The 25322-nt window shown below is 39.2% G+C and overlaps 3 protein-coding genes across 3 annotated transcripts; all 3 read left to right on the plus strand.

The window, feature by feature from the left end:
- The first annotated feature begins 602 nt into the window (after nt 1-602).
- On the plus strand, nt 603-2834 carry LOC309703766 (lipocalin-like). The gene is made up of 6 exons (XM_082528659.1): nt 603-1355; nt 1862-2001; nt 2093-2166; nt 2288-2401; nt 2486-2587; nt 2686-2834. The coding sequence occupies exons 1-6, from the start codon at nt 1260-1262 to the stop codon at nt 2712-2714; spliced, it is 555 nt and encodes a 184-aa protein (XP_082384785.1). The 5' UTR covers nt 603-1259; the 3' UTR covers nt 2715-2834.
- Nucleotides 2835-9246: 6412 nt separating this feature from the next.
- LOC309703442 (lipocalin-like) lies at nt 9247-11510 on the plus strand. The gene is made up of 6 exons (XM_082528249.1): nt 9247-10031; nt 10538-10677; nt 10769-10842; nt 10964-11077; nt 11162-11263; nt 11362-11510. Exons 1-6 carry the CDS (start codon nt 9936-9938, stop codon nt 11388-11390), a joined length of 555 nt encoding a protein of 184 aa, XP_082384375.1. The 5' UTR covers nt 9247-9935; the 3' UTR covers nt 11391-11510.
- A 6388-nt stretch (nt 11511-17898) lies between these two features.
- Nucleotides 17899-20468, plus strand: LOC309703764 (lipocalin-like). Its single transcript, XM_082528657.1, has 6 exons — nt 17899-18711; nt 19216-19355; nt 19447-19520; nt 19642-19755; nt 19840-19941; nt 20040-20468. The coding sequence occupies exons 1-6, from the start codon at nt 18616-18618 to the stop codon at nt 20066-20068; spliced, it is 555 nt and encodes a 184-aa protein (XP_082384783.1). The 5' UTR covers nt 17899-18615; the 3' UTR covers nt 20069-20468.
- Nucleotides 20469-25322: the final 4854 nt, after the last annotated feature.

A 25322-nucleotide genomic window follows, 5' to 3' on the forward strand; every position in this document is an offset into this window, starting at 1 on the left:
ACTGAAGGCTCTTTATCCTCACAACTATTCCCTGGTGGATCCCTGTCCTGTCACAGTAGCAAAGAACGTGTATCAGTATTATCAAAGCCACTTCCCTAACCAATTTTAAAAGCTATCTAGCAGATGGACTTAAGTGCCAGTAGCCTCTGTCTGCTGTGTACAAAATGTTATATGATTAACCACACAGCAGATGCTGCACTACAACAGTAGCAGCAGTTCAGGTTCAGTTTGGTTCAACGCCCTTTTGACCTATGAAACAGCAGAAAATGAAACATTTCAACATGCTTTTGTTAGCGTTAGCTACTCTGCTGTTTTTCATCATTTCACAGGTGAAATAAAATCATAGTACATTTACTTTGCTTCCTGTAGGAGTGATCATGTCCAGTCTGACTGAGACCATGTATTACTTATAAGGAAAGCCAACTTTGAGATTCCTAATCAGTCAGCTTTAGAAAAAAACTGTGTGAACCGGTTGGTGGGGAGATAATCTCACTCTTCTATATAAAGAGTCACCAGGCAGCAACTTCCAGATCTTCATTTGTGAACTCCCCCATTGTTAGGTATTTTAGTACCATGGGAGCATTTACTGGATATTGTTTTATAGTGACATTATACAGGAAAACTCTGTCATTCAATAAGGCCCCTTTGTTTCAGTGTTTTTCTCTTTGACCCAAGAATTGATGTGTGAGAATCACAGGCTGGTACAAGGTTGAAATACCACAGAGATCACTCCCTCAGCTACATTAGTTTCTTAATCTTTTAGACGCCTGTTGAAGGCCAAATGGTTTGTTTCAGATTTCACTAATGTAAGAACTCTTTGTTTTGTGCCTTGAAAATATGTCGCTGAGATAATCACAATTGTAGCTGAACTGATACACTACACAAAGGATGCTTCTTCACCCAAGGGCAGGAAGACGCTGCCTTATCTTGGTCTGTACTGGTTTAAACTGATAATCTGCTGTCTCATGAATTTTACCCTCTATATAAACTGTTGTACTTGTGAATAAAGTTGAGTCACTTTGGGAAGACAATCTGAAGCAGTCTCTGTTTTCTTGTTCTCCCAAGCTGCTCCCGAGCTCGTACTAACACGCTGAATGGCATGCTTGAATATTACTTGAGAATATATTTGACTGTGTTACAGACTAAGGTACATTCTCTGCTGATAGACGTCCACGCCTCGAAGGAAGTCGATCCACGGATTAGGCCTTGGAAACCGTTTCCTTCACCCATCATCATCATTTCTTCACTCTTCAGCAGCTATGGCTTCACTTCGTGCCCTTCTGGGAGTGGTACTGTGCTCCCTCATGGTTTCTGCTTCTGAAATCCTACCTCAGGCGGACTTTGATTTACAGGCGGTAAGAGTCATCCATAATACTTTTTATTTTTTATTTCACCGCCCATCTGTTTTCATACAAATATCTCCGTCTTATGGAAAGAAGGGGTGCTGGACCTTATCCAACAAGGATAGGCAGGGCACCCCCCAGACAGTTTAGCAGTCTTTACAGGAGGCTGACCTTTGCAAAATTTACTTCTATAATGACTTCACCATTTAAGTTAATTGGTTATTTTTCACCCTGGATTTTGCGTGATAATATTTATTTTGTCCATTGCTTTAAAAACAAACAAACAAAAAAACTATATAAATATAAAACAGAGTGTGAACAACAAAATATAAGCATTGCAATCTTTGATGTAAAATTCTGCAAATGTTTTCTCAAGATATAGCATGAATAAAGCTAATATACATCAGTGTATTACAAATGCGCACACACACACACACACACACACGCACACAGTGTTACAATAAACAGCTCTTGTGCTTCTCTATAATTCTCAATGCTTTCCATTTGTGTGTCCACAGATTGCAGGTAAGTGGTACTTGACTGGAATGTGCTCTAATTCCAAGTGGTTCGTCTGTCGCAAAGCCAGTATAAAGTCTGGCACGGTCACGCTTGAGCCAAATGAAGATGGGGGTTTTAAGGCGTCTTACTCATTTCCTACGTGAGTGCGAGAGGACAGACAAAGCAAATACCATTTGGATAGCATTAAAATATTTACACTGATGATTAATGTTATGTCTTTGCACCCATAGTGATAACTGTTGGAAAATAGACATGGTGGCATCCAAGACTGACGTGCCTGGAAAATTCACATACAGCATTCCCTGTGAGTACGCCCACAAAGCCAGGAAACATTTTAACCACCACGGTTAATGCTCCATCATCATCATCATTGAGTATTACTTTTTTTCCAACATCTTTTCTTCTGCTGTTTCCCTTTTTGTCAGTCACGGGGGTAGCGACTGAAATTCGTGTGGTCGATGAGAAGCCTGACGAGTACTCCTTGAATCATTACATCAACACCGGATGGAATGAAACCTATGTTGAAAACAACTTATATGGTAAAGTTGCATTTAGCTGTGTTCAGTAAACTGTTAAGTAAAGTTGCAGCCACTGCAGCAGATTTACATCACGTGGTTTCACAGGACGTAGTCTGGACCTCAGCGCTGAGGTGAAGGAGAAGTTCAACCAGCTCTGCTTGCAGTCCGGCATCCTTCCTGAAAATATTGTTCATCTTCCTAAAACCGGTACTTTTACATTGGTGGTGAAGTTCTATATAAAAATAGCCTGAAATACAAATTGATGTGCACTGATTACCGTACACTTTCCATTTTTCCTTCTACAGAGGAGTGTCCGCAGGAGTGTTTTGCCTGACTGATCTGCTGCAAGATCGTCTCACCGACACTGCATAAAGATCTTACACCATCTGTTATGGAAATGTGACTGAGCAACATCTTGAGCAGTTTTTAACAATAAAAATGCAAAAATCTAGAATGTTTTTCTTCATTATTCATCCTTTATATGAAATAAACTGAAGAACATCCATAACAACACAACCAAAATTTCCCCCATTCACACGATTCTATCTCCACAACTGTGATCACCATTTTCTTTGTGTATTTGTAATAGTTTTAATGTTTTCTAGTATTGGACTGTTGAAAGATTAATAAATAATCATCAGATAGACCCATTATAAAAATAGTATTTGCTTCCATCTGATAGAGTTACCCTCAGCTCAAATAGCTGTGACATTAAAATGCTGTATATTTACAGTCTAAGTGCCTCGTTCATGAACAGTGAATTTCACACACAAAACATTCATACTTTCATACCTGAATTTGTCCGTACAAGTGTAGGACTGTCTCAGAAATGATCAAACATTTGACTGTTAGATGGTTTTCCCTCCATGAGCCTGGTTACGCTGGAGGTTTCTTCCTGTTAAAAGGGAGTTTTTCCTTCCCACTCTTGCCAAAGTGCTTGCTCATAGGGGGTCATATGATAGTTGGAGTTTTCTCTGTTTTCCCAGTATTGTTGTGCAGTCTTTACCTTACAATATAAAGCACCTTGAGGCAGCTGCTGTTTTGATTTGGTGCTATATAAATAACATTGAATTGAAATGATTTTTTTTTCTTTTTTATTTATTTGCTAGTTTAATTGAGCCAGCGTGTCTCAGGGAAAACAATATTTAGACCGATGTTATTTGAAGCCAAGCCTAGCTTATTATTTACTCATTCATTTTCCCTCTCTTAACCACGCTCTCTTACAGTATCCTCACCCATCTTACCATGATAAGGTAAGCATGATTCTTTATTTGGAGAAATAGTGTGTGACAGTGTGCAGGTTACAGATGGTGAACACGTGCCCACTGATTTTCACTCATTTGGATTCATTAACATGCACCAAGGAAAGAACAAAACAGGTTGGTACACATTTTATAAATCTGACAATAATTTTCATGTTGCAGTTATTTGCTACAGCCCTATGTCCCTAGCAGGTCCCTGAAGTCATCTGATCAGGGCTTACTTGCTATAAAACAGACTAAGATGAGAACTAAGGGTGACAGAGCTTTTGCCACTGTGGCCTGAGAGTGTGGAACTCGCTCCCTCATACATTAAGAACTGTGGACTCAGTTTTGTTTTTAAAAAACAACTCAAAACTCACCTTTTTAAACTGTTTTTGGTTAAACTTCTGCCTGTTTTATATTGTCTGTTTTACCCTTCTTGCTGTGAGGAAACAGCACTAACCAACACGCCACCAAGCTGTCAATCCAGGCTTAACAAAACTATGAAAGCTATGATTACAAGCCTTGATGCAGCATTTTTTGTACGTTTTTATCCATGACAGGTTAAACCACAATAAATAGCAAACACATGATGTGGGTGTAATTGTCTGCCTCTTAAAACTCCAGTGATTTTCTGCAGTTTGACATCTAATGTGATCTTGTGAATTTCGTGGGTCCAGGCAACTAACCACTCTCACTAGACTGTATCATGTCATCTCAACAAGAACAAATTAAGTTGCCGAATTTCATGCAGAGGGTTCGGGCGACCGTGGCTCAGGGGAGGAAGGTTGCCGGTTTGATCCCCCTGCTCTCTGTGTCCTGGTCGTTGTGTCCTTGGGCAAGACACTTCACCTACCGCCTACGGGTGTTGGCCAGAGGGGCCGATGGCGCAATATGGCAGCCTCGCTTCTGTCAGTCTGCCCCAGGGCAGCTGTGGCTACACCTGTAGCTGCCTCCACCAGTGTGTGAATGTGAGAGTGAATGAATAGTGGTATTGTGAAGCGCTTTGGGTGCCTAGAAAAGTGCTATATGAATCCAATCCATTATTATTATTAAAACGTCTAGCTGAAACACCTAATGTTTTCACAGGGTGCAGTGTGGACCTCAGTGCTGACGTGCAGGAGAAGTTCAGGCAGTTCTCCTTGCAGACTGACTTCCTTCCTGAAAATATTTTCATCCTTCCCAGTGGTACTGTAATGTAATGCAATGCAATTTCATGGCAGGATGCTGTAAACGGACTAAACTTCAGTCAGGAGAACAACTGAGATCATCTATCCACAATACTAGGTTAGCTATTAAGTAAAATGTTAAAAATATATAAATACAATAAAATACAGGGTCGTACATAAAATTTGTAATGCAGTTGTGCACTGACCACCTTTCCAATGTTCCTTCCTCAGATGAGTGTCCAGCTGCTGAAGACATTAAAATCTGTTATGTAAACGTAGCCGAGAACCAACTTGAGTACTGCTGGGAAAATAAAAAGGCAAACATCAAAAGTGCTGTATTATCTCATTTATTTTTAATGTTGACTTGGATCCATACCATGATTTATGAAATTATAAAATACTAAACTAAAATACTAACTAAAATAACAAAAATTGTCTGCTTCTTTAAAATTTCTTTTATTACATCAAACCAGTGAAAATTGGAAAAACAAAAAAAAACAAAGACCTGTTAGCATGTTTTGAGACAGAGACTGTAAAGTTCTGCAGGCCACTTTAAATCCTGCTTCATGCAAATGATTCACACTGAAAGTATCTTAGTTTAGTATTAAGTGAGCCACAAAGCAGCCTAATAGCTTAATAAACAGTAAAACTAAGTGAAATTGCCAGTTTCAGTGTAATTCAGACGAAAGTCCAGCTGCAGATAAGGAATACCATTAAGTCAACAGTGTCTGAGTGTGTACTTCCCCGGTTAAAGTCCCTGTTTTCTTTCACCGTATGTTTGTTTGTTTAGATTTGCAGTCTGTGTGTTAGGATGCCTGGGTCGTCGACCCAGGGTTTTTGAGTTTATGATATTATTTATACTGTCTAGTTTTTGGTTTCTTTGAGTTCTGTCTTATGGCTTAGGTCTCTGTCTTCTTTAGTTGCTCTGTCTCCTCTATCACCTGCATCCCCTTGTCTAGTTCGCGTCTATGTGTATCTTAAGTTCCTATATCCCCGTGTTCAGTCAGTGTTTGTGTCTGCCCTGGTCCCACGTCTCTGTTCCCTTTGTAGTGCCTGCATGTGAGTCTGTGTCTTTGTTCAGTCTGTGTTATGTGTTTCCTGTTTTACTTTGTAGGTCTCCGTCTTTTCTCAGTGTGTGCAGTTTACGCTTCTTTGGTCTCGTCAGTTCTGATTTGCCCCAGCTGTGTTTCCCTTCTGTTACTCATTTCCTGATTGCTCCCTCTGTGTATTTAAGCCCTGTGTTTCTTAGTGTCTGTGTCGCGATCTACTGTTTTCTTAGCTGTGTGTTCTGTCATTTCTCCAGTTTAAGTTTGTTTTGAGTTTTTTCAGTTATGTTATATTTTTGAGTACCTAATTAAAGCCTTTTTGAGTTCACGTCCGTCTCCGGAGTCTGCACCTTGGGTCCTATTCCTGCCTGCACACAGCCACACCTAACACTGTGGTTGGGTAGATTTAAGATGAGTCATTGTTTTTCTATCCATGGTAGCTACCACTACTGAGGCTCAGGAAAAATGAAGAGGATAATTAAGAGGAACCATCAGTTCTGTCTCATCTAACTACACAGTATTATAATCATGCACTTATGTCTCAAACTAAGACAAAATGAGACAAAATTAGTTCTGTGAGTCTTTAGATTATCAGTAAATTCTGGTGATAATTTGACACTCAGTGGAGCCATTTTTGGTTTGTGATGAGTGTTTTGTGATGGTCAGCTTCTGTTTTGTGAAATGTTTTTTCTAATTTAGAAGATCACGCAGAAACGTGCACGCCCTTATCTGAGAGTGTCGCAAACTCGAGGTGAGAAGATAAACCTCGGATGGCCTGCGCGTTACCTATGTGCATCTCTCTTTTCAATGGCATCAAGTGAACCCATAATAAGCATTTCTATGTCTTAGACATCATATCCATTTCTAATGAGAGATTATTTTTTAAATGAGGGAAACCTGGTCTAACAAAACGCTTACAACAGAGCTAAAGGTTCATCACATGTGAGACGGTGGGACTCTCTGATAAGAACTGAAACACTGTGTGTAAACAGCTGAGACAAAACTATATATAAACACTCATTTATTCCATTTTAGTTTACAATGATTTTTAAAGTAATGTGGAATGATTCATGTTCATGAGCTGTTACAACCACAACCATTTATTTGTCTGTATATGGTTGGACTACAAGGCTTGTGTTGAGGGTCTTGGAATAAAAAGTGGAATAACATCAGCACAGCAGAACAAATAATGTTATTGTCTGCAGCTAAAATATATAGTGAACATGGTTTTATAATAATGCGCAAACACAACCTCACTCTGCAATATATGAGAAGCCAACAGCTGTCTTCATCCACGACCTCCGCCTTTACTCATCATCATTCACTTAATCGCTTAGGTTGGTTTAAATCAAACTCAGTTACAGGTTCAACTCCATTATATAAAAGTATGTTGACTTTGGATTTGGTGTGCAGTGCCACCTTAACAAAATGAGGAAACTAAGAGATTACAAAAAAAAAAGAAGTGCAAGAGTTAACGAGCTACTGCAGATTAACAGTTTCTGAAAGTCACGTGTTAAGAAATAGGACGATTAGATGAGCTGAGGGATCCATCTACTGCTCAATGAAGCCTCATCAGAAACAGTCTCAATGGAAGGATGGCTCTATTCTTAAGGAAGGGACACAGGGAGAAAGACTGGCGTATGTCACATTACACAGGAACTGGACGGAAAATCAGTTGAAAATATTCATCAGCATGTGCAAACATATTATAGGTATGGAATTCAGGAAAGTACCATCAGAAGTTGATCCACTATGCAAATGTCTGATTGGCAGTGGCTTCATTTTTCACTATGACAACAAACTGCTAATGCAGTATGAAGCATCACAGGACTTCAGTCATGGATTAGCCTCCACAGACCTCAACATTACTGAAACGTCTTAACAGAGAATGGAATAAAAGGGAACCAACATCCAAGAAAAGAACTGCTCCTGAATACTTCTTTACAGAAAATACAAAAAAGCTTGACTAAGAGACTTAAGGCTGTGCTGAATAATAAAGGTGGACTGACTTACAGGGTCCTTAGTATCATATAAGCTCAGTTTTTGTCTTGTATACTGTATTTCCATTTATATAACAAAATATATAGAAACGAGGGGTGGTTTAAGACGTCTTTAGAGTTATATTCATTATCTTTAAACAAACAAAGAAAGCACCATCCATTCGTCTTCACTCTGTATGAAAAACAGGGGAAAGGTCAAATTAAATGTAAAAGTTTGAAATTCCTTTCACAATAAATCTAATCATAAACAAAATAAAAAATAGAAAATTGTTTAAACACACTTTTCCATAAAGCTATCAATAGGAAATGTTCCAGTAAACTTGTCTTGTGTTTCTGTTTAACTTCTGCTGGTGTCCTTTCATGTGTCCACAGTTGACAGGTAACCCTATTGGAGCCGCCAATAGTAACCGGTGGCTTCTCAGCTTCAGTGTGTTGATGGGCACAGCCATTGTTACCACAGCTGCTGGTGGGGACCTGGAGTTGGTATACGCCGAGCTGTGAGAGGACAGAGATGGAGAACGGACATTTAACTATTTAACAGGAGATACGTTATGACTAATAGACGACTACTGTTTAAATGATGCCTTTGCAGCTCTTATGGCACACATTACACAACTTTTCTTCATGCCAACAAGACTGAGGTGCCCACATAGTTGACACATACAACTGATTATGATGCATATTTTACTATTCCTATTTTCACATATCTCCTTGGCTTTATTTGGGCTTTCTGTAGAGCAAGTATGTAAGAAGTACCTGAGCTAACTTAAATTTAGACGATATGAGGAAAAATGCCGCTTCCCAAAGTTTCCTACAAGTACCCAGTTTATATTTAGAGAACTGAAGGCTCTTTATCCTCACAACTATTCCCTGGTGGATCCCTGTCCTGTCACAGTAGCAAAGAACGTGTATCAGTATTATCAAAGCCACTTCCCTAACCAATTTTAAAAGCTATCTAGCAGATGGACTTAAGTGCCAGTAGCCTCTGTCTGCTGTGTACAAAATGTTATATGATTAACCACACAGCAGATGCTGCACTACAACAGTAGCAGCAGTTCAGGTTCAGTTTGGTTCAACGCCCTTTTGACCTATGAAACAGCAGAAAATGAAACATTTCAACACGCTTTTGTTAGCGTTAGCTACTCTGCTGTTTTTCATCATTTCACAGGTGAAATAAAATCATAGTACATTTACTTTGCTTCCTGTAGGAGTGATCATGTCCAGTCTGACTGAGACCATGTATTACTTATAAGGAAAGCCAACTTTGAGATTCCTAATCAGTCAGCTTTAGAAAAAAACTGTGTGAACCGGTTGGTGGGGAGATAATCTCACTCTTCTATATAAAGAGTCACCAGGCAGCAACTTCCAGATCTTCATTTGTGAACTCCCCCATTGTTAGGTATTTTAGTACCATGGGAGCATTTACTGGATATTGTTTTATAGTGACATTATACAGGAAAACTCTGTCATTCAATAAGGCCCCTTTGTTTTAGTTATTTTTCTCTTTGACCCAAGAATTGATGTGTGAGAATCACAGGCTGGTACAAGGTTGAAATACCACAGAGATCACTCCCTCAGCTACATTAGTTTCTTAATCTTTTAGACGCCTGTTGAAGGCCAAATGGTTTGTTTCAGATTTCACTAATGTAAGAACTCTTTGTTTTGTGCCTTGAAAATATGTCGCTGAGATAATCACAATTGTAGCTGAACTGATACACTACACAAAGGATGCTTCTTCACCCAAGGGCAGGAAGACGCTGCCTTATCTTGGTCTGTACTGGTTTAAACTGATAATCTGCTGTCTCATGAATTTTACCCTCTATATAAACTGTTGTACTTGTGAATAAAGTTGAGTCACTTTGGGAAGACAATCTGAAGCAGTCTCTGTTTTCTTGTTCTCCCAAGCTGCTCCCGAGCTCGTACTAACACGCTGAATGGCATGCTTGAATATTACTTGAGAATATATTTGACTGTGTTACAGACTAAGGTACATTCTCTGCTGATAGACGTCCACGCCTCGAAGGAAGTCGATCCACGGATTAGGCCTTGGAAACCGTTTCCTTCACCCATCATCATCATTTCTTCACTCTTCAGCAGCTATGGCTTCACTTCGTGCCCTTCTGGGAGTGGTACTGTGCTCCCTCATGGTTTCTGCTTCTGAAATCCTACCTCAGGCGGACTTTGATTTACAGGCGGTAAGAGTCATCCATAATACTTTTTATTTTTTATTTCACCGCCCATCTGTTTTCATACAAATATCTCCGTCTTATGGAAAGAAGGGGTGCTGGACCTTATCCAACAAGGATAGGCAGGGCACCCCCCAGACAGTTTAGCAGTCTTTACAGGAGGCTGACCTTTGCAAAATTTACTTCTATAATGACTTCACCATTTAAGTTAATTGGTTATTTTTCACCCTGGATTTTGCGTGATAATATTTATTTTGTCCATTGCTTTAAAAACAAACAAACAAAAAAACTATATAAATATAAAACAGAGTGTGAACAACAAAATATAAGCATTGCAATCTTTGATGTAAAATTCTGCAAATGTTTTCTCAAGATATAGCATGAATAAAGCTAATATACATCAGTGTATTACAAATGCGCACACACACACACACACACACACGCACACAGTGTTACAATAAACAGCTCTTGTGCTTCTCTATAATTCTCAATGCTTTCCATTTGTGTGTCCACAGATTGCAGGTAAGTGGTACTTGACTGGAATGTGCTCTAATTCCAAGTGGTTCGTCTGTCGCAAAGCCAGTATAAAGTCTGGCACGGTCACGCTTGAGCCAAATGAAGATGGGGGTTTTAAGGCGTCTTACTCATTTCCTACGTGAGTGCGAGAGGACAGACAAAGCAAATACCATTTGGATAGCATTAAAATATTTACACTGATGATTAATGTTATGTCTTTGCACCCATAGTGATAACTGTTGGAAAATAGACGTGGTGGCATCCAAGACTGACGTGCCTGGAAAATTCACATACAGCATTCCCTGTGAGTACGCCCACAAAGCCAGGAAACATTTTAACCACCACGGTTAATGCTCCATCATCATCATCATTGAGTATTACTTTTTTTCCAACATCTTTTCTTCTGCTGTTTCCCTTTTTGTCAGTCACGGGGGTAGCGACTGAAATTCGTGTGGTCGATGAGAAGCCTGACGAGTACTCCTTGAATCATTACATCAACACCGGATGGAATGAAACCTATGTTGAAAACAACTTATATGGTAAAGTTGCATTTAGCTGTGTTCAGTAAACTGTTAAGTAAAGTTGCAGCCACTGCAGCAGATTTACATCACGTGGTTTCACAGGACGTAGTCTGGACCTCAGCGCTGAGGTGAAGGAGAAGTTCAACCAGCTCTGCTTGCAGTCCGGCATCCTTCCTGAAAATATTGTTCATCTTCCTAAAACCGGTACTTTTACATTGGTGGTGAAGTTCTATATAAAAATAGCCTGAAATACAAATTGATGTGCACTGATTACCGTACACTTTCCATTTTTCCTTCTACAGAGGAGTGTCCGCAGGAGTGTTTTGCCTGACTGATCTGCTGCAAGATCGTCTCACCGACACTGCATAAAGATCTTACACCATCTGTTATGGAAATGTGACTGAGCAACATCTTGAGCAGTTTTTAACAATAAAAATGCAAAAATCTAGAATGTTTTTCTTCATTATTCATCCTTTATATGAAATAAACTGAAGAACATCCATAACAACACAACCAAAATTTCCCCCATTCACACGATTCTATCTCCACAACTGTGATCACCATTTTCTTTGTGTATTTGTAATAGTTTTAATGTTTTCTAGTATTGGACTGTTGAAAGATTAATAAATAATCATCAGATAGACCCATTATAAAAATAGTATTTGCTTCCATCTGATAGAGTTACCCTCAGCTCAAATAGCTGTGACATTAAAATGCTGTATATTTACAGTCTAAGTGCCTCGTTCATGAACAGTGAATTTCACACACAAAACATTCATACTTTCATACCTGAATTTGTCCGTACAAGTGTAGGACTGTCTCAGAAATGATCAAACATTTGACTGTTAGATGGTTTTCCCTCCATGAGCCTGGTTACGCTGGAGGTTTCTTCCTGTTAAAAGGGAGTTTTTCCTTCCCACTCTTGCCAAAGTGCTTGCTCATAGGGGGTCATATGATAGTTGGAGTTTTCTCTGTTTTCCCAGTATTGTTGTGCAGTCTTTACCTTACAATATAAAGCACCTTGAGGCAGCTGCTGTTTTGATTTGGTGCTATATAAATAACATTGAATTGAAATGATTTTTTTTTCTTTTTTATTTATTTGCTAGTTTAATTGAGCCAGCGTGTCTCAGGGAAAACAATATTTAGACCGATGTTATTTGAAGCCAAGCCTAGCTTATTATTTACTCATTCATTTTCCCTCTCTTAACCACGCTCTCTTACAGTATCCTCACCCATCTTACCATGATAAGGTAAGCATGATTCTTTATTTGGAGAAATAGTGTGTGACAGTGTGCAGGTTACAGATGGTGAACACGTGCCCACTGATTTTCACTCATTTGGATTCATTAACATGCACCAAGGAAAGAACAAAACAGGTTGGTACACATTTTATAAATCTGACAATAATTTTCATGTTGCAGTTATTTGCTACAGCCCTATGTCCCTAGCAGGTCCCTGAAGTCATCTGATCAGGGCTTACTTGCTATAAAACAGACTAAGATGAGAACTAAGGGTGACAGAGCTTTTGCCACTGTGGCCTGAGAGTGTGGAACTCGCTCCCTCATACATTAAGAACTGTGGACTCAGTTTTGTTTTTAAAAAACAACTCAAAACTCACCTTTTTAAACTGTTTTTGGTTAAACTTCTGCCTGTTTTATATTGTCTGTTTTACCCTTCTTACTGTGAGGAAACAGCACTAACCAACACGCCACCAAGCTGTCAATCCAGGCTTAACAAAACTATGAAAGCTATGATTACAAGCCTTGATGCAGCATTTTTTGTACGTTTTTATCCATGACAGGTTAAACCACAATAAATAGCAAACACATGATGTGGGTGTAATTGTCTGCCTCTTAAAACTCCAGTGATTTTCTGCAGTTTGACATCTAATGTGATCTTGTGAATTTCGTGGGTCCAGGCAACTAACCACTCTCACTAGACTGTATCATGTCATCTCAACAAGAACAAATTAAGTTGCCGAATTTCATGCAGAGGGTTCGGGCGACCGTGGCTCAGGGGAGGAAGGTTGCCGGTTTGATCCCCCTGCTCTCTGTGTCCTGGTCGTTGTGTCCTTGGGCAAGACACTTCACCTACCGCCTACGGGTGTTGGCCAGAGGGGCCGATGGCGCAATATGGCAGCCTCGCTTCTGTCAGTCTGCCCCAGGGCAGCTGTGGCTACACCTGTAGCTGCCTCCACCAGTGTGTGAATGTGAGAGTGAATGAATAGTGGTATTGTGAAGCGCTTTGGGTGCCTAGAAAAGTGCTATATGAATCCAATCCATTATTATTATTAAAACGTCTAGCTGAAACACCTAATGTTTTCACAGGGTGCAGTGTGGACCTCAGTGCTGACGTGCAGGAGAAGTTCAGGCAGTTCTCCTTGCAGACTGACTTCCTTCCTGAAAATATTTTCATCCTTCCCAAAAGTGGTACTGTAATGTAATGCAATGCAATTTCATGGCAGGATGCTGTAAACGGACTAAACTTCAGTCAGGAGAACAACTGAGATCATCTATCCACAATACTAGGTTAGCTATTAAGTAAAATGTTAAAAATATATAAATACAATAAAATACAGGGTCGTACATAAAATTTGTAATGCAGTTGTGCACTGACCACCTTTCCAATGTTCCTTCCTCAGATGAGTGTCCAGCTGCTGAAGACATTAAAATCTGTTATGTAAACGTAGCCGAGAACCAACTTGAGTACTGCTGGGAAAATAAAAAGGCAAACATCAAAAGTGCTGTATTATCTCATTTATTTTTAATGTTGACTTGGATCCATACCATGATTTATGAAATTATAAAATACTAAACTAAAATACTAACTAAAATAACAAAAATTGTCTGCTTCTTTAAAATTTCTTTTATTACATCAAACCAGTGAAAATTGGAAAAACAAAAAAAAGCAAAGACCTGTTAGCATGTTTTGAGACAGAGACTGTAAAGTTCTGCAGGCCACTTTAAATCCTGCTTCATGCAAATGATTCACACTGAAAGTATCTTAGTTTAGTATTAAGTGAGCCACAAAGCAGCCTAATAGCTTAAAAAACAGTAAAACTAAGTGAAATTGCCAGTTTCAGTGTAATTCAGACGAAAGTCCAGCTGCAGATAAGGAATACCATTAAGTCAACAGTGTCTGAGTGTGTACTTCCCCGGTTAAAGTCCCTGTTTTCTTTCACCGTATGTTTGTTTGTTTAGATTTGCAGTCTGTGTGTTAGGATGCCTGGGTCGTCGACCCAGGGTTTTTGAGTTTATGATATTATTTATACTGTCTAGTTTTTGGTTTCTTTGAGTTCTGTCTTATGGCTTAGGTCTCTGTCTTCTTTAGTTGCTCTGTCTCCTCTATCACCTGCATCCCCTTGTCTAGTTCGCGTCTATGTGTATCTTAAGTTCCTATATCCCCGTGTTCAGTCAGTGTTTGTGTCTGCCCTGGTCCCACGTCTCTGTTCCCTTTGTAGTGCCTGCATGTGAGTATGTGTCTTTGTTCAGTCTGTGTTATGTGTTTCCTGTTTTACTTTGAAGGTCTCCGTCTTTTCTCAGTGTGTGCAGGTTACGCTTCTTTGGTCTCGTCAGTTCTGATTTGCCCCAGCTGTGTTTCCCTCCTGTTACTCATTTCCTGATTGCTCCCTCTGTGTATTTAAGCCCTGTGTTTCTTAGTGTCTGTGTCGCGATCTACCGTTTTCTTAGCTGTGTGTTCTGTCATTTCTCCAGTTTAAGTTTGTTTTGAGTTTTTTCAGTTATGTTATATTTTTGAGTACCTAATTAAAGCCTTTTTGAGTTCACGTCCGTCTCCGGAGTCTGCACCTTGGGTCCTATTCCTGCCTGCACACAGCCACACCTAACACTGTGGTTGGGTAGATTTAAGATGAGTCATTGTTTTTCTATCCATGGTAGCTACCACTACTGAGGCTCAGGAAAAATGAAGAGGATAATTAAGAGGAACCATCAGTTCTGTCTCATCTAACTACACAGTATTATAATCATGCACTTATGTCTCAAACTAAGACAAAATGAGACAAAATTAGTTCTGTGAGTCTTTAGATTATCAGTAAATTCTGGTGATAATTTGACACTCAGTGGAGCCATTTTTGGTTTGTGATGAGTGTTTTGTGATGGTCAGCTTCTGTTTTGTGAAATGTTTTTTCTAATTTAGAAGATCACGCAGAAACGTGCACGCCCTTATCTGAGAGTGTCGCAAACTCGAGGTGAGAAGATAAACCTCGGATGGCCTGCGCGTTACCTATGTGCATCTCTCTTTTCAATGGCATCAAGTGAACCCATAATAAGCATTTCTATGTCTTAGACATCATATCCATTTCTAATGAGAGATTATTTTTTAAATGAGGGAAACCTGGTCTAACAAAACACTTACAACAGAGCTAAAGGTTCATCACATGTGAGACGGTGGGACTCTCTGATAAGAACTGAAACACTGTGTGTAAACAGCTGAGACAAAACTATATATAAACACTCATTTATTCCATTTTAGTTTACAATGATTTTTAAAGTAATGTGGAATGATTCATGTTCATGAGCTGTTACAACCACAACCATTTATTTGTCTGTATATGGTTGGACTACAAGGCTTGTGTTGAGGGTCTTGGAATAAAAAGTGGAATAACATCAGCACAGCAGAACAAATAATGTTATTGTCTGCAGCTAAAATATATAGTGAACATGGTTTTATAATAATGCGCAAACACAACCTCACTCTGCAATATATGAGAAGCCAACAGCTGTCTTCATCCACGACCTCCGCCTTTACTCATCATCATTCACTTAATCGCTTAGGTTGGTTTAAATCAAACTCAGTCACAGGTTCAACTCCATTATATAAAAGTATGTTGACTTTGGATTTGGTGTGCAGTGCCACCTTAACAAAATGAGGAAACTAAGAGATTACAAAAAAAAAAAGAAGTGCAAGAGTTAACGAGCTACTGCAGATTAACAGTTTCTGAAAGTCACGTGTTAAGAAATAGGACGATTAGATGAGCTGAGGGATCCATCTACTGCTCAATGAAGCCTCATCAGAAACAGTCTCAATGGAAGGATGGCTCTATTCTTAAGGAAGGGACACAGGGAGAAAGACTGGCGTATGTCACATTACACAGGAACTGGACGGAAAATCAGTTGAAAATATTCATCAGCATGTGCAAACATATTATAGGTATGGAATTCAGGAAAGTACCATCAGAAGTTGATCCACTATGCAAATGTCTGATTGGCAGTGGCTTCATTTTTCACTATGACAACAGACTGCTAATGCAGTATGAAGCATCACAGGACTTCAGTCATGGATTAGCCTCCCCAGACCTCAACATTACTGAAACGTCTTAACAGAGAATGGAATAAAAGGGAACCAACATCCAAGAAAAGAACTGCTCCTGAATACTTCTTTACAGAAAATACAAAAAAGCTTGACTAAGAGACTTAAGGCTGTGCTGAATAATAAAGGTGGACTGACTTACAGGGTCCTTAGTATCATATAAGCTCAGTTTTTGTCTTGTATACTGTATTTCCATTTATATAACAAAATATATAGAAACGAGGGGTGGTTTAAGACGTCTTTAGAGTTATATTCATTATCTTTAAACAAACAAAGAAAGCACCATCCATTCGTCTTCACTCTGTATGAAAAACAGGGGAAAGGTCAAATTAAATGTAAAAGTTTGAAATTCCTTTCACAATAAATCTAATCATAAACAAAATAAAAAATAGAAAATTGTTTAAACACACTTTTCCATAAAGCTATCAATAGGAAATGTTCCAGTAAACTTGTCTTGTGTTTCTGTTTAACTTCTGCTGGTGTCCTTTCATGTGTCCACAGTTGACAGGTAACCCTATTGGAGCCGCCAATAGTAACCGGTGGCTTCTCAGCTTCAGTGTGTTGATGGGCACAGCCATTGTTACCACAGCTGCTGGTGGGGACCTGGAGTTGGTATACGCCGAGCTGTGAGAGGACAGAGATGGAGAACGGACATTTAACTATTTAACAGGAGATACGTTATGACTAATAGACGACTACTGTTTAAATGATGCCTTTGCAGCTCTTATGGCACACATTACACAACTTTTCTTCATGCCAACAAGACTGAGGTGCCCACATAGTTGACACATACAACTGATTATGATGCATATTTTACTATTCCTATTTTCACATATCTCCTTGGCTTTATTTGGGCTTTCTGTAGAGCAAGTATGTAAGAAGTACCTGAGCTAACTTAAATTTAGACGATATGAGGAAAAATGCCGCTTCCCAAAGTTTCCTACAAGTACCCAGTTTATATTTAGAGAACTGAAGGCTCTTTATCCTCACAACTATTCCCTGGTGGATCCCTGTCCTGTCACAGTAGCAAAGAACGTGTATCAGTATTATCAAAGCCACTTCCCTAACCAATTTTAAAAGCTATCTAGCAGATGGACTTAAGTGCCAGTAGCCTCTGTCTGCTGTGTACAAAATGTTATATGATTAACCACACAGCAGATGCTGCACTACAACAGTAGCAGCAGTTCAGGTTCAGTTTGGTTCAACGCCCTTTTGACCTATGAAACAGCAGAAAATGAAACATTTCAACACGCTTTTGTTAGCGTTAGCTACTCTGCTGTTTTTCATCATTTCACAGGTGAAATAAAATCATAGTACATTTACTTTGCTTCCTGTAGGAGTGATCATGTCCAGTCTGACTGAGACCATGTATTACTTATAAGGAAAGCCAACTTTGAGATTCCTAATCAGTCAGCTTTAGAAAAAAACTGTGTGAACCGGTTGGTGGGGAGATAATCTCACTCTTCTATATAAAGAGTCACCAGGCAGCAACTTCCAGATCTTCATTTGTGAACTCCCCCATTGTTAGGTATTTTAGTACCATGGTAGCATTTACTGGATATTGTTTTATAGTGACATTATACAGGAAAACTCTGTCATTCAATAAGGCCCCTTTGTTTTAGTTATTTTTCTCTTTGACCCAAGAATTGATGTGTGAGAATCACAGGCTGGTACAAGGTTGAAATACCACAGAGATCACTCCCTCAGCTACATTAGTTTCTTAATCTTTTAGACGCCTGTTGAAGGCCAAATGGTTTGTTTCAGATTTCACTAATGTAAGAACTCTTTGTTTTGTGCCTTGAAAATATGTCGCTGAGATAATCACAATTGTAGCTGAACTGATACACTACACAAAGGATGCTTCTTCACCCAAGGGCAGGAAGACGCTGCCTTATCTTGGTCTGTACTGGTTTAAACTGATAATCTGCTGTCTCATGAATTTTACCCTCTATATAAACTGTTGTACTTGTGAATAAAGTTGAGTCACTTTGGGAAGACAACCTGAAGCAGTCTCTGTTTTCTTGTTCTCCCAAGCTGCTCCCGAGCTCGTACTAACACGCTGAATGGCATGCTTGAATATTACTTGAGAATATATTTGACTGTGTTACAGACTAAGGTACATTCTCTGCTGATAGACGTCCACGCCTCGAAGGAAGTCGATCCACGGATTAGGCCTTGGAAACCGTTTCCTTCACCCATCATCATCATTTCTTCACTCTTCAGCAGCTATGGCTTCACTTCGTGCCCTTCTGGGAGTGGTACTGTGCTCCCTCATGGTTTCTGCTTCTGAAATCCTACCTCAGGCGGACTTTGATTTACAGGCGGTAAGAGTCATCCATAATACTTTTTATTTTTTATTTCACCGCCCATCTGTTTTCATACAAATATCTCCGTCTTATGGAAAGAAGGGGTGCTGGACCTTATCCAACAAGGATAGGCAGGGCACCCCCCAGACAGTTTAGCAGTCTTTACAGGAGGCTGACCTTTGCAAAATTTACTTCTATAATGACTTCACCATTTAAGTTAATTGGTTATTTTTCACCCTGGATTTTGTGTGATAATATTTATTTTGTCCATTGCTTTAAAAACAAACAAACAAAAAAACTATATAAATATAAAACAGAGTGTGAACAACAAAATATAAGCATTGCAATCTTTGATGTAAAATTCTGCAAATGTTTTCTCAAGATATAGCATGAATAAAGCTAATATACATCAGTGTATTACAAATGCGCACACACACACACACACACACGCACACAGTGTTACAATAAACAGCTCTTGTGCTTCTCTATAATTCTCAATGCTTTCCATTTGTGTGTCCACAGATTGCAGGTAAGTGGTACTTGACTGGAATGTGCTCTAATTCCAAGTGGTTCGTCTGTCGCAAAGCCAGTATAAAGTCTGGCACGGTCACGCTTGAGCCAAATGAAGATGGGGGTTTTAAGGCGTCTTACTCATTTCCTACGTGAGTGCGAGAGGACAGACAAAGCAAATACCATTTGGATAGCATTAAAATATTTACACTGATGATTAATGTTATGTCTTTGCACCCATAGTGATAACTGTTGGAAAATAGACATGGTGGCATCCAAGACTGACGTGCCTGGAAAATTCACATACAGCATTCCCTGTGAGTACGCCCACAAAGCCAGGAAACATTTTAACCACCACGGTTAATGCTCCATCATCATCATCATTGAGTATTACTTTTTTTCCAACATCTTTTCTTCTGCTGTTTCCCTTTTTGTCAGTCACGGGGGTAGCGACTGAAATTCGTGTGGTCGATGGGAAGCCTGACGAGTACTCCTTGAATCATTACATCAACACCGGATGGAATGAAACCTATGTTGAAAACAACTTATATGGTAAAGTTGCATTTAGCTGTGTTCAGTAAACTGTTAAGTAAAGTTGCAGCCACTGCAGCAGATTTACATCACGTGGTTTCACAGGACGTAGTCTGGACCTCAGCGCTGAGGTGAAGGAGAAGTTCAACCAGCTCTGCTTGCAGTCCGGCATCCTTCCTGAAAATATTGTTCATCTTCCTAAAACCGGTACTTTTACATTGGTGGTGAAGTTCTATATAAAAATAGCCTGAAATACAACTTGATGTGCACTGATTACCGTACACTTTCCATTTTTCCTTCTACAGAGGAGTGTCCGCAGGAGTGTTTTGCCTGACTGATCTGCTGCAAGATCGTCTCACCGACACTGCATAAAGATCTTACACCATCTGTTATGGAAATGTGACTGAGCAACATCTTGAGCAGTTTTTAACAATAAAAATGCAAAAATCTAGAATGTTTTTCTTCATTGTTCATCCTTTATATGAAATAAACTGAAGAACATCCATAACAACACAACCAAAATTTCCCCCATTCACACGATTCTATCTCCACAACTGTGATCACCATTTTCTTTGTGTATTTGTAATAGTTTTAATGTTTTCTAGTATTGGACTGTTGAAAGATTAATAAATAATCATCAGATAGACCCATTATAAAAATAGTATTTGCTTCCATCTGATAGAGTTACCCTCAGCTCAAATAGCTGTGACATTAAAATGCTGTTTACAGTCTAAGTGCCTCGTTCATGAACAGTGAATTTCACACACAAAACATTCATACTTTCATACCTGAATTTGTCCATACAGTGTAGGACTGTCTCAGAAATGATCAAACATTTGACTGTTAGATGGTTTTCCCTCCATGAGCCTGGTTACGCTGGAGGTTTCTTCCTGTTAAAAGGGAGTTTTTCCTTCCCACTCTTGCCAAAGTGCTTGCTCATAGGGGGTCATATGATAGTTGGAGTTTTCTCTGTTTCCCAGTATTGTTGTACAGTCTTTACCTTACAATATAAAGCACCTTGAGGCAGCTGCTGTTTTGATTTGGTGCTATATAAATAACATTGAATTGAAATGATTTTTTTTTCTTTTTTATTTATTTGCTAGTTTAATTGAGCCAGCGTGTCTCAGGGAAAACAATATTTAGACCGATGTTATTTGAAGCCAAGCCTAGCTTATTATTTACTCATTCATTTTCCCTCTCCTAACCACGCTCTCTTACGGTATCCTCGCCATGTACCCATCTTACCATGAGGTAAGCATGATTCTTTATTTGGAGAAATAGTGTGTGACAGTGTGCAGGTTACAGATGGTGAACACGTGCCCACTGATTTTCACTCATTTGGATTCATTAACATGCACCAAGGAAAGAACAAAACAGGTTGGTACACATTTTATAAATCTGACAATAATTTTCATGTTGCAGTTATTTGCTACAGCCCTATGTCCCTAGCAGGTCCCTGAGGTCATCTGATCAGGGCTTACTTGCTATAAAACAGACTAAGATGAGAACTAAGGGTGACAGAGCTTTTGCCACTGTGGCCTGAGACTGTGGAACTCGCTCCCTCATACATTAAGAACTGTGGACTCAGTTTTGTTTTTAAAAAACAACTCAAAACTCACCTTTTTAAACTGTTTTTGGTTAAACTTCTGCCTGTTTTATATTGTCTGTTTTACCCTTCTTGCTGTGAGGAAACAGCGCTAACCAACACGCCACCAAGCTGTCAATCCAGGCTTAACAAAACTATGAAAGCTATGCTTACAAGCCTTGATGCAGCATTTTTTGTACGTTTTTATCCATGACAGGTTAAACCACAATAAATAGCAAACACATGATGTGGGTGTAATTGTCTGCCTCTTAAAACTCCAGTGATTTTCTGCAGTTTGACATCTAATGTGATCTTGTGAATTTCGTGGGTCCAGTCAACTAACCACTCTCACTAGACTGTATCATGTCATCTCAACAAGAACAAATTAAGTTGCTGAATTTCATGCAGATGCTACATGATTTAATTACGTTCACCATAGAAACATGAAATTATTTCGTTCAAATTACAAGTTTGAATCTTGTACATGTAACAACCACCCAATTTAATTTTTTTGAGTGTAGATGTTTTTGCTCTCTATCAGCTCATATTTACAGTTTTCCTCGTTTTCTTTTCTTTTTTTCCCTCTCAGCGGAGCGGACGGAGGCAGCGGGGTGTAGCTGCCTCCGTCCGCTCCGCTGGAGGAACATGGAGGAAAACAGAGCAGCGCCACGCTTCGTTAATTCAAAAGTTTTCAGGCTTAAAGGTCAGAGGTCACAGTGAAATCCTCCATGTGTTGTTGGGTTGACAGAATCTCCTGTGCTGCCACCTGCTGGTGAAGAACTGTCAGAGGGCTTCGTACACCAATCACTATAAGCATGTTATTAAATTATAACCTTGATGATGTAAACTACACACACACACACAACAGAAAAACAAAACAAAACAAAACTCCTACATGAATATGAAAGAGGTTTGAAAGATGTCAAGGACTTGTTTTACTGAATGGAAAGTTATTACTGCTGACATCATGTGGGCAGAATCTGAAGCTCTGTGATGTATTTTGTTCATGTTTAACCTGTTTGTGTATTACACGTATTTCAGTTTCATCCAGTGGTTCAACGTCGTGCATTTTTCTCTTACAAAAGAATCAGACAAGTTACTGAAAACCTGTTGTACTCTAAAAGCCAACAATGGGACACAGACGTGTCTTTATTTTTTTAAAACAGTGGGTCTTCTATGATCTTCTATGATGTATTCGTCATGTATTTTGTCTCTGTGATACTGCAGGCTGACAGAATCAGTTTCAGAGGTGATGTGAACTCATACCTCTGATGTCACACATATTTGCTTCAGCTGGTGCTGCCTCAGTAACTCAGTAGATTTAATAACACATCCAAGATGAACATGATTTCTTTAAGCTTATCAGCAAAAGGATAAGAGCGGAGATCTCGCTGAAACAGACCTCGGGTGTCAAGTCCAGCAGGGAGACAGAAATCCACTGATGACCAGGTGAGCATGCATATTTAAAGAAACAAGCCTGATGTCAGACTGAGATGCCATCTGTTACTCTCTGACTCTGAGATCTGGACTCAGACTAACACAACACGATTGCATCATGTCTGGATGTGTGTTGACTCATCGGGAATAATAACATACCAGAAAACGGAAGAATACCTGAGGGCCTCATTGTAGCTCGCCTGGTCCCTTTACCTGAGTAACATCCCCCCTCACAATGCTCAAACACAGAGCCTCCTTTCATGACCAGGTTTGTATATGTTGCAAAGAAGCTGCACAGAAGTGACATTTTTTTCTTCTAAAAATGTTCATTAATTGAGTAGGAAGTAATGTCACATGAATTATTACTACTGAGATTGAATGTGATGGGCTTCATATTTTCATGTATTCTTGTCTGTCGATTCATCCTAAAGAGTGTGAAGACGACACTGAGATGAGCAGCAAATATAAAGTTTTATGAAAGCACTTAAAACTGAAATAAATATTTACCTTTTCATTGCGTGCAGTTTTCACTTTCTGTGAGCTGCTTTTTAAGGAAAGAAAACTGGTATGACACGCAGCTAAATGCTGCTCTTAGATAAAATGTGTGTTCTTTGTTTGCAGTTTCTTTTCATCATCATCACTGTGACAAAGCTGTCACAACAAAACAGTTCTGATCTGTGAAAGAGATTAAACATTTGTTTGTTTTCAGAGATAAGACCTGCAGCCACAGACATACGCTGATTCTGCATCAGAAAAAAAAAATCACCTCTTTTGAATCTGAACGCAGGACTCTGACAGACTCTTAAGTTTCATGGGTCTGTGTGGTGATTAACTGCATATTTGTTAAATCAGAATCAGAATCAACCAAAATTGTATGCAGACCCGTTCAGTACATTTGAAAGAGGGTACTTTTAAGAGGAGGAAACATATATGTACAATAAATTAAAAATAAATATAAATAAATAAAATAAATAAATATAGCATATACAAGACTGTATATGAACAAGTGAGAATACAAACAAGTGAGGATACGGTTGGAGCACTGTGATTTAGTCCTGAGAATGTTGCACAGTTAAAAAGAAAATATTGCACAGTTGAATGTTGTGTTTTCGCAGCGATTTATCCCCCGATTGTATTTATTAATGCAACAGCCCTGGCATATGTGCTGTTTCTCAGTCTGTTTGTTTTGGCTTTAATGGTCCTGAACCACCTTCCTGATGGTAACAGCTCTGACAGGTGATGGGTGGGATGCGTCCTTCAGGATGCTGCAGGCTTTCCTGTGGCAGCAGGACCCCTACAGCACCTCCAGGGAGAGAAGAGCACAGCCAATGATCCTCTGTGCTGAAGATGTTTTTAAGACTACAGGCCTGTCTCAGGTTATCCTTCATATCATATCTAATCTTCATCCATGAACAAAGTCTTCTTATTTTGCCAAGAAGCAGCAAAATAAATACTTTATTCCTAAAAAAATGAAAGACCTACATCAATAATGATCAATAAGTATTTTAGTCATACTCATGACATCACAAACATACTGAGCTTGATTGTGATTTTCTCCTCCTGGACTGTCTCACACTCCCCTGACAGATCACACTTGATGACTCAATGAACAACTGAAATTTGTAAACCATGTCTAATTACTTCCCCATGGAGGTCAGCAGTTCTTTCCATTTAAGGAAAACGAACTGCATAGAAGCTGCTGTGTGGAAAGACCTGCATGACTGATGACTTAGACTGAATGATTCCCATGAAAAGTTTCCAAATAATATTATATTATAACCGGGATCAAATTGAAACTAAACACTTAGGAATCAACATGTAGCATGAAGCATCATAAAATGATACATGTCTAAATACATTGACTTACTGCCATGTGATTGGCTGATTAAATATTTCCATTAACAAGCAGTTGAACAGGTGTACCCAATGAAGTGGCAATGTTGGTGGTTAAATTCCAGCCTGCGTGGCAAATATCTTTGGCCAAGATTATACCCCAATGTGTGTGCGTGTTAGATAGGAAAAAAAAGTGCTTGTGTGAATGGGTCAATGAGGCAAGTTGTGTAAAGCGCTGTGGGTGCTCAGAGTAGAAAAGTGCTCTATAAGAACCAATCCATTTAGACAACTGACGAATTGAAACAAATGAGTGTGCTGTGTTTGCAACACCACAACAAACATCACCTATATTTTCATTAACTGCACAAATAGTGGTGGTCATTAGCTGCTAGCTAACTGGGTAACGGTGTCATGGGTCTGTAGCTCTGTCACCGTTTTAGGGAACATATTTAGTTTTAAAGTAAGTTACAGGGCTTTTCCTGCCTTTCTGGAGGGATTATATTTCACTAAAAGTATTTAATATCCATATCACATAATTATGGATTAATAGAATTAAGATATTAAAAACACACCGTATTTTAAAGAAAATACACTAAGAAACAGATTATATGCTTCTCGTGTTCCTTCTTCCTGATATTGCTGTCATTCGGGACCACTACATCGATCACTACGGCCGTCTTCTCATGTTTGTCTACCACCACTATGTCCGGTTGGTTAGCCACCACCATTTTGT

The sequence above is a fragment of the Aulonocara stuartgranti genome, assembly GCF_965226115.1.
Source record: "Aulonocara stuartgranti genome assembly, chromosome: 3".
NCBI lineage: Eukaryota > Metazoa > Chordata > Actinopteri > Cichliformes > Cichlidae > Aulonocara > Aulonocara stuartgranti.

Excerpts from the sequence above, each read along its gene's own strand:
- LOC309703766 (XM_082528659.1), top strand. The coding sequence starts at position 1,260 with ATGGCTTCACTTCGTGCCCTTCTGGGAGTGGTACTGTGCTCCCTCATG. Across the intron at positions 2,402-2,485 it reads TGTTGAAAACAACTTATATG|GACGTAGTCTGGACCTCAGC; the intron begins GTAAAGTTGCAT and ends GTGGTTTCACAG. Across the intron at positions 2,588-2,685 it reads TGTTCATCTTCCTAAAACCG|AGGAGTGTCCGCAGGAGTGT; the intron begins GTACTTTTACAT and ends TTCCTTCTACAG.
- LOC309703442 (XM_082528249.1), top strand. The coding sequence starts at position 9,936 with ATGGCTTCACTTCGTGCCCTTCTGGGAGTGGTACTGTGCTCCCTCATG. Across the intron at positions 10,032-10,537 it reads CGGACTTTGATTTACAGGCG|ATTGCAGGTAAGTGGTACTT; the intron begins GTAAGAGTCATC and ends GTGTGTCCACAG. Across the intron at positions 11,078-11,161 it reads TGTTGAAAACAACTTATATG|GACGTAGTCTGGACCTCAGC; the intron begins GTAAAGTTGCAT and ends GTGGTTTCACAG.
- LOC309703764 (XM_082528657.1), top strand. The coding sequence starts at position 18,616 with ATGGCTTCACTTCGTGCCCTTCTGGGAGTGGTACTGTGCTCCCTCATG. Across the intron at positions 18,712-19,215 it reads CGGACTTTGATTTACAGGCG|ATTGCAGGTAAGTGGTACTT; the intron begins GTAAGAGTCATC and ends GTGTGTCCACAG. Across the intron at positions 19,521-19,641 it reads ATTCACATACAGCATTCCCT|TCACGGGGGTAGCGACTGAA; the intron begins GTGAGTACGCCC and ends CCTTTTTGTCAG.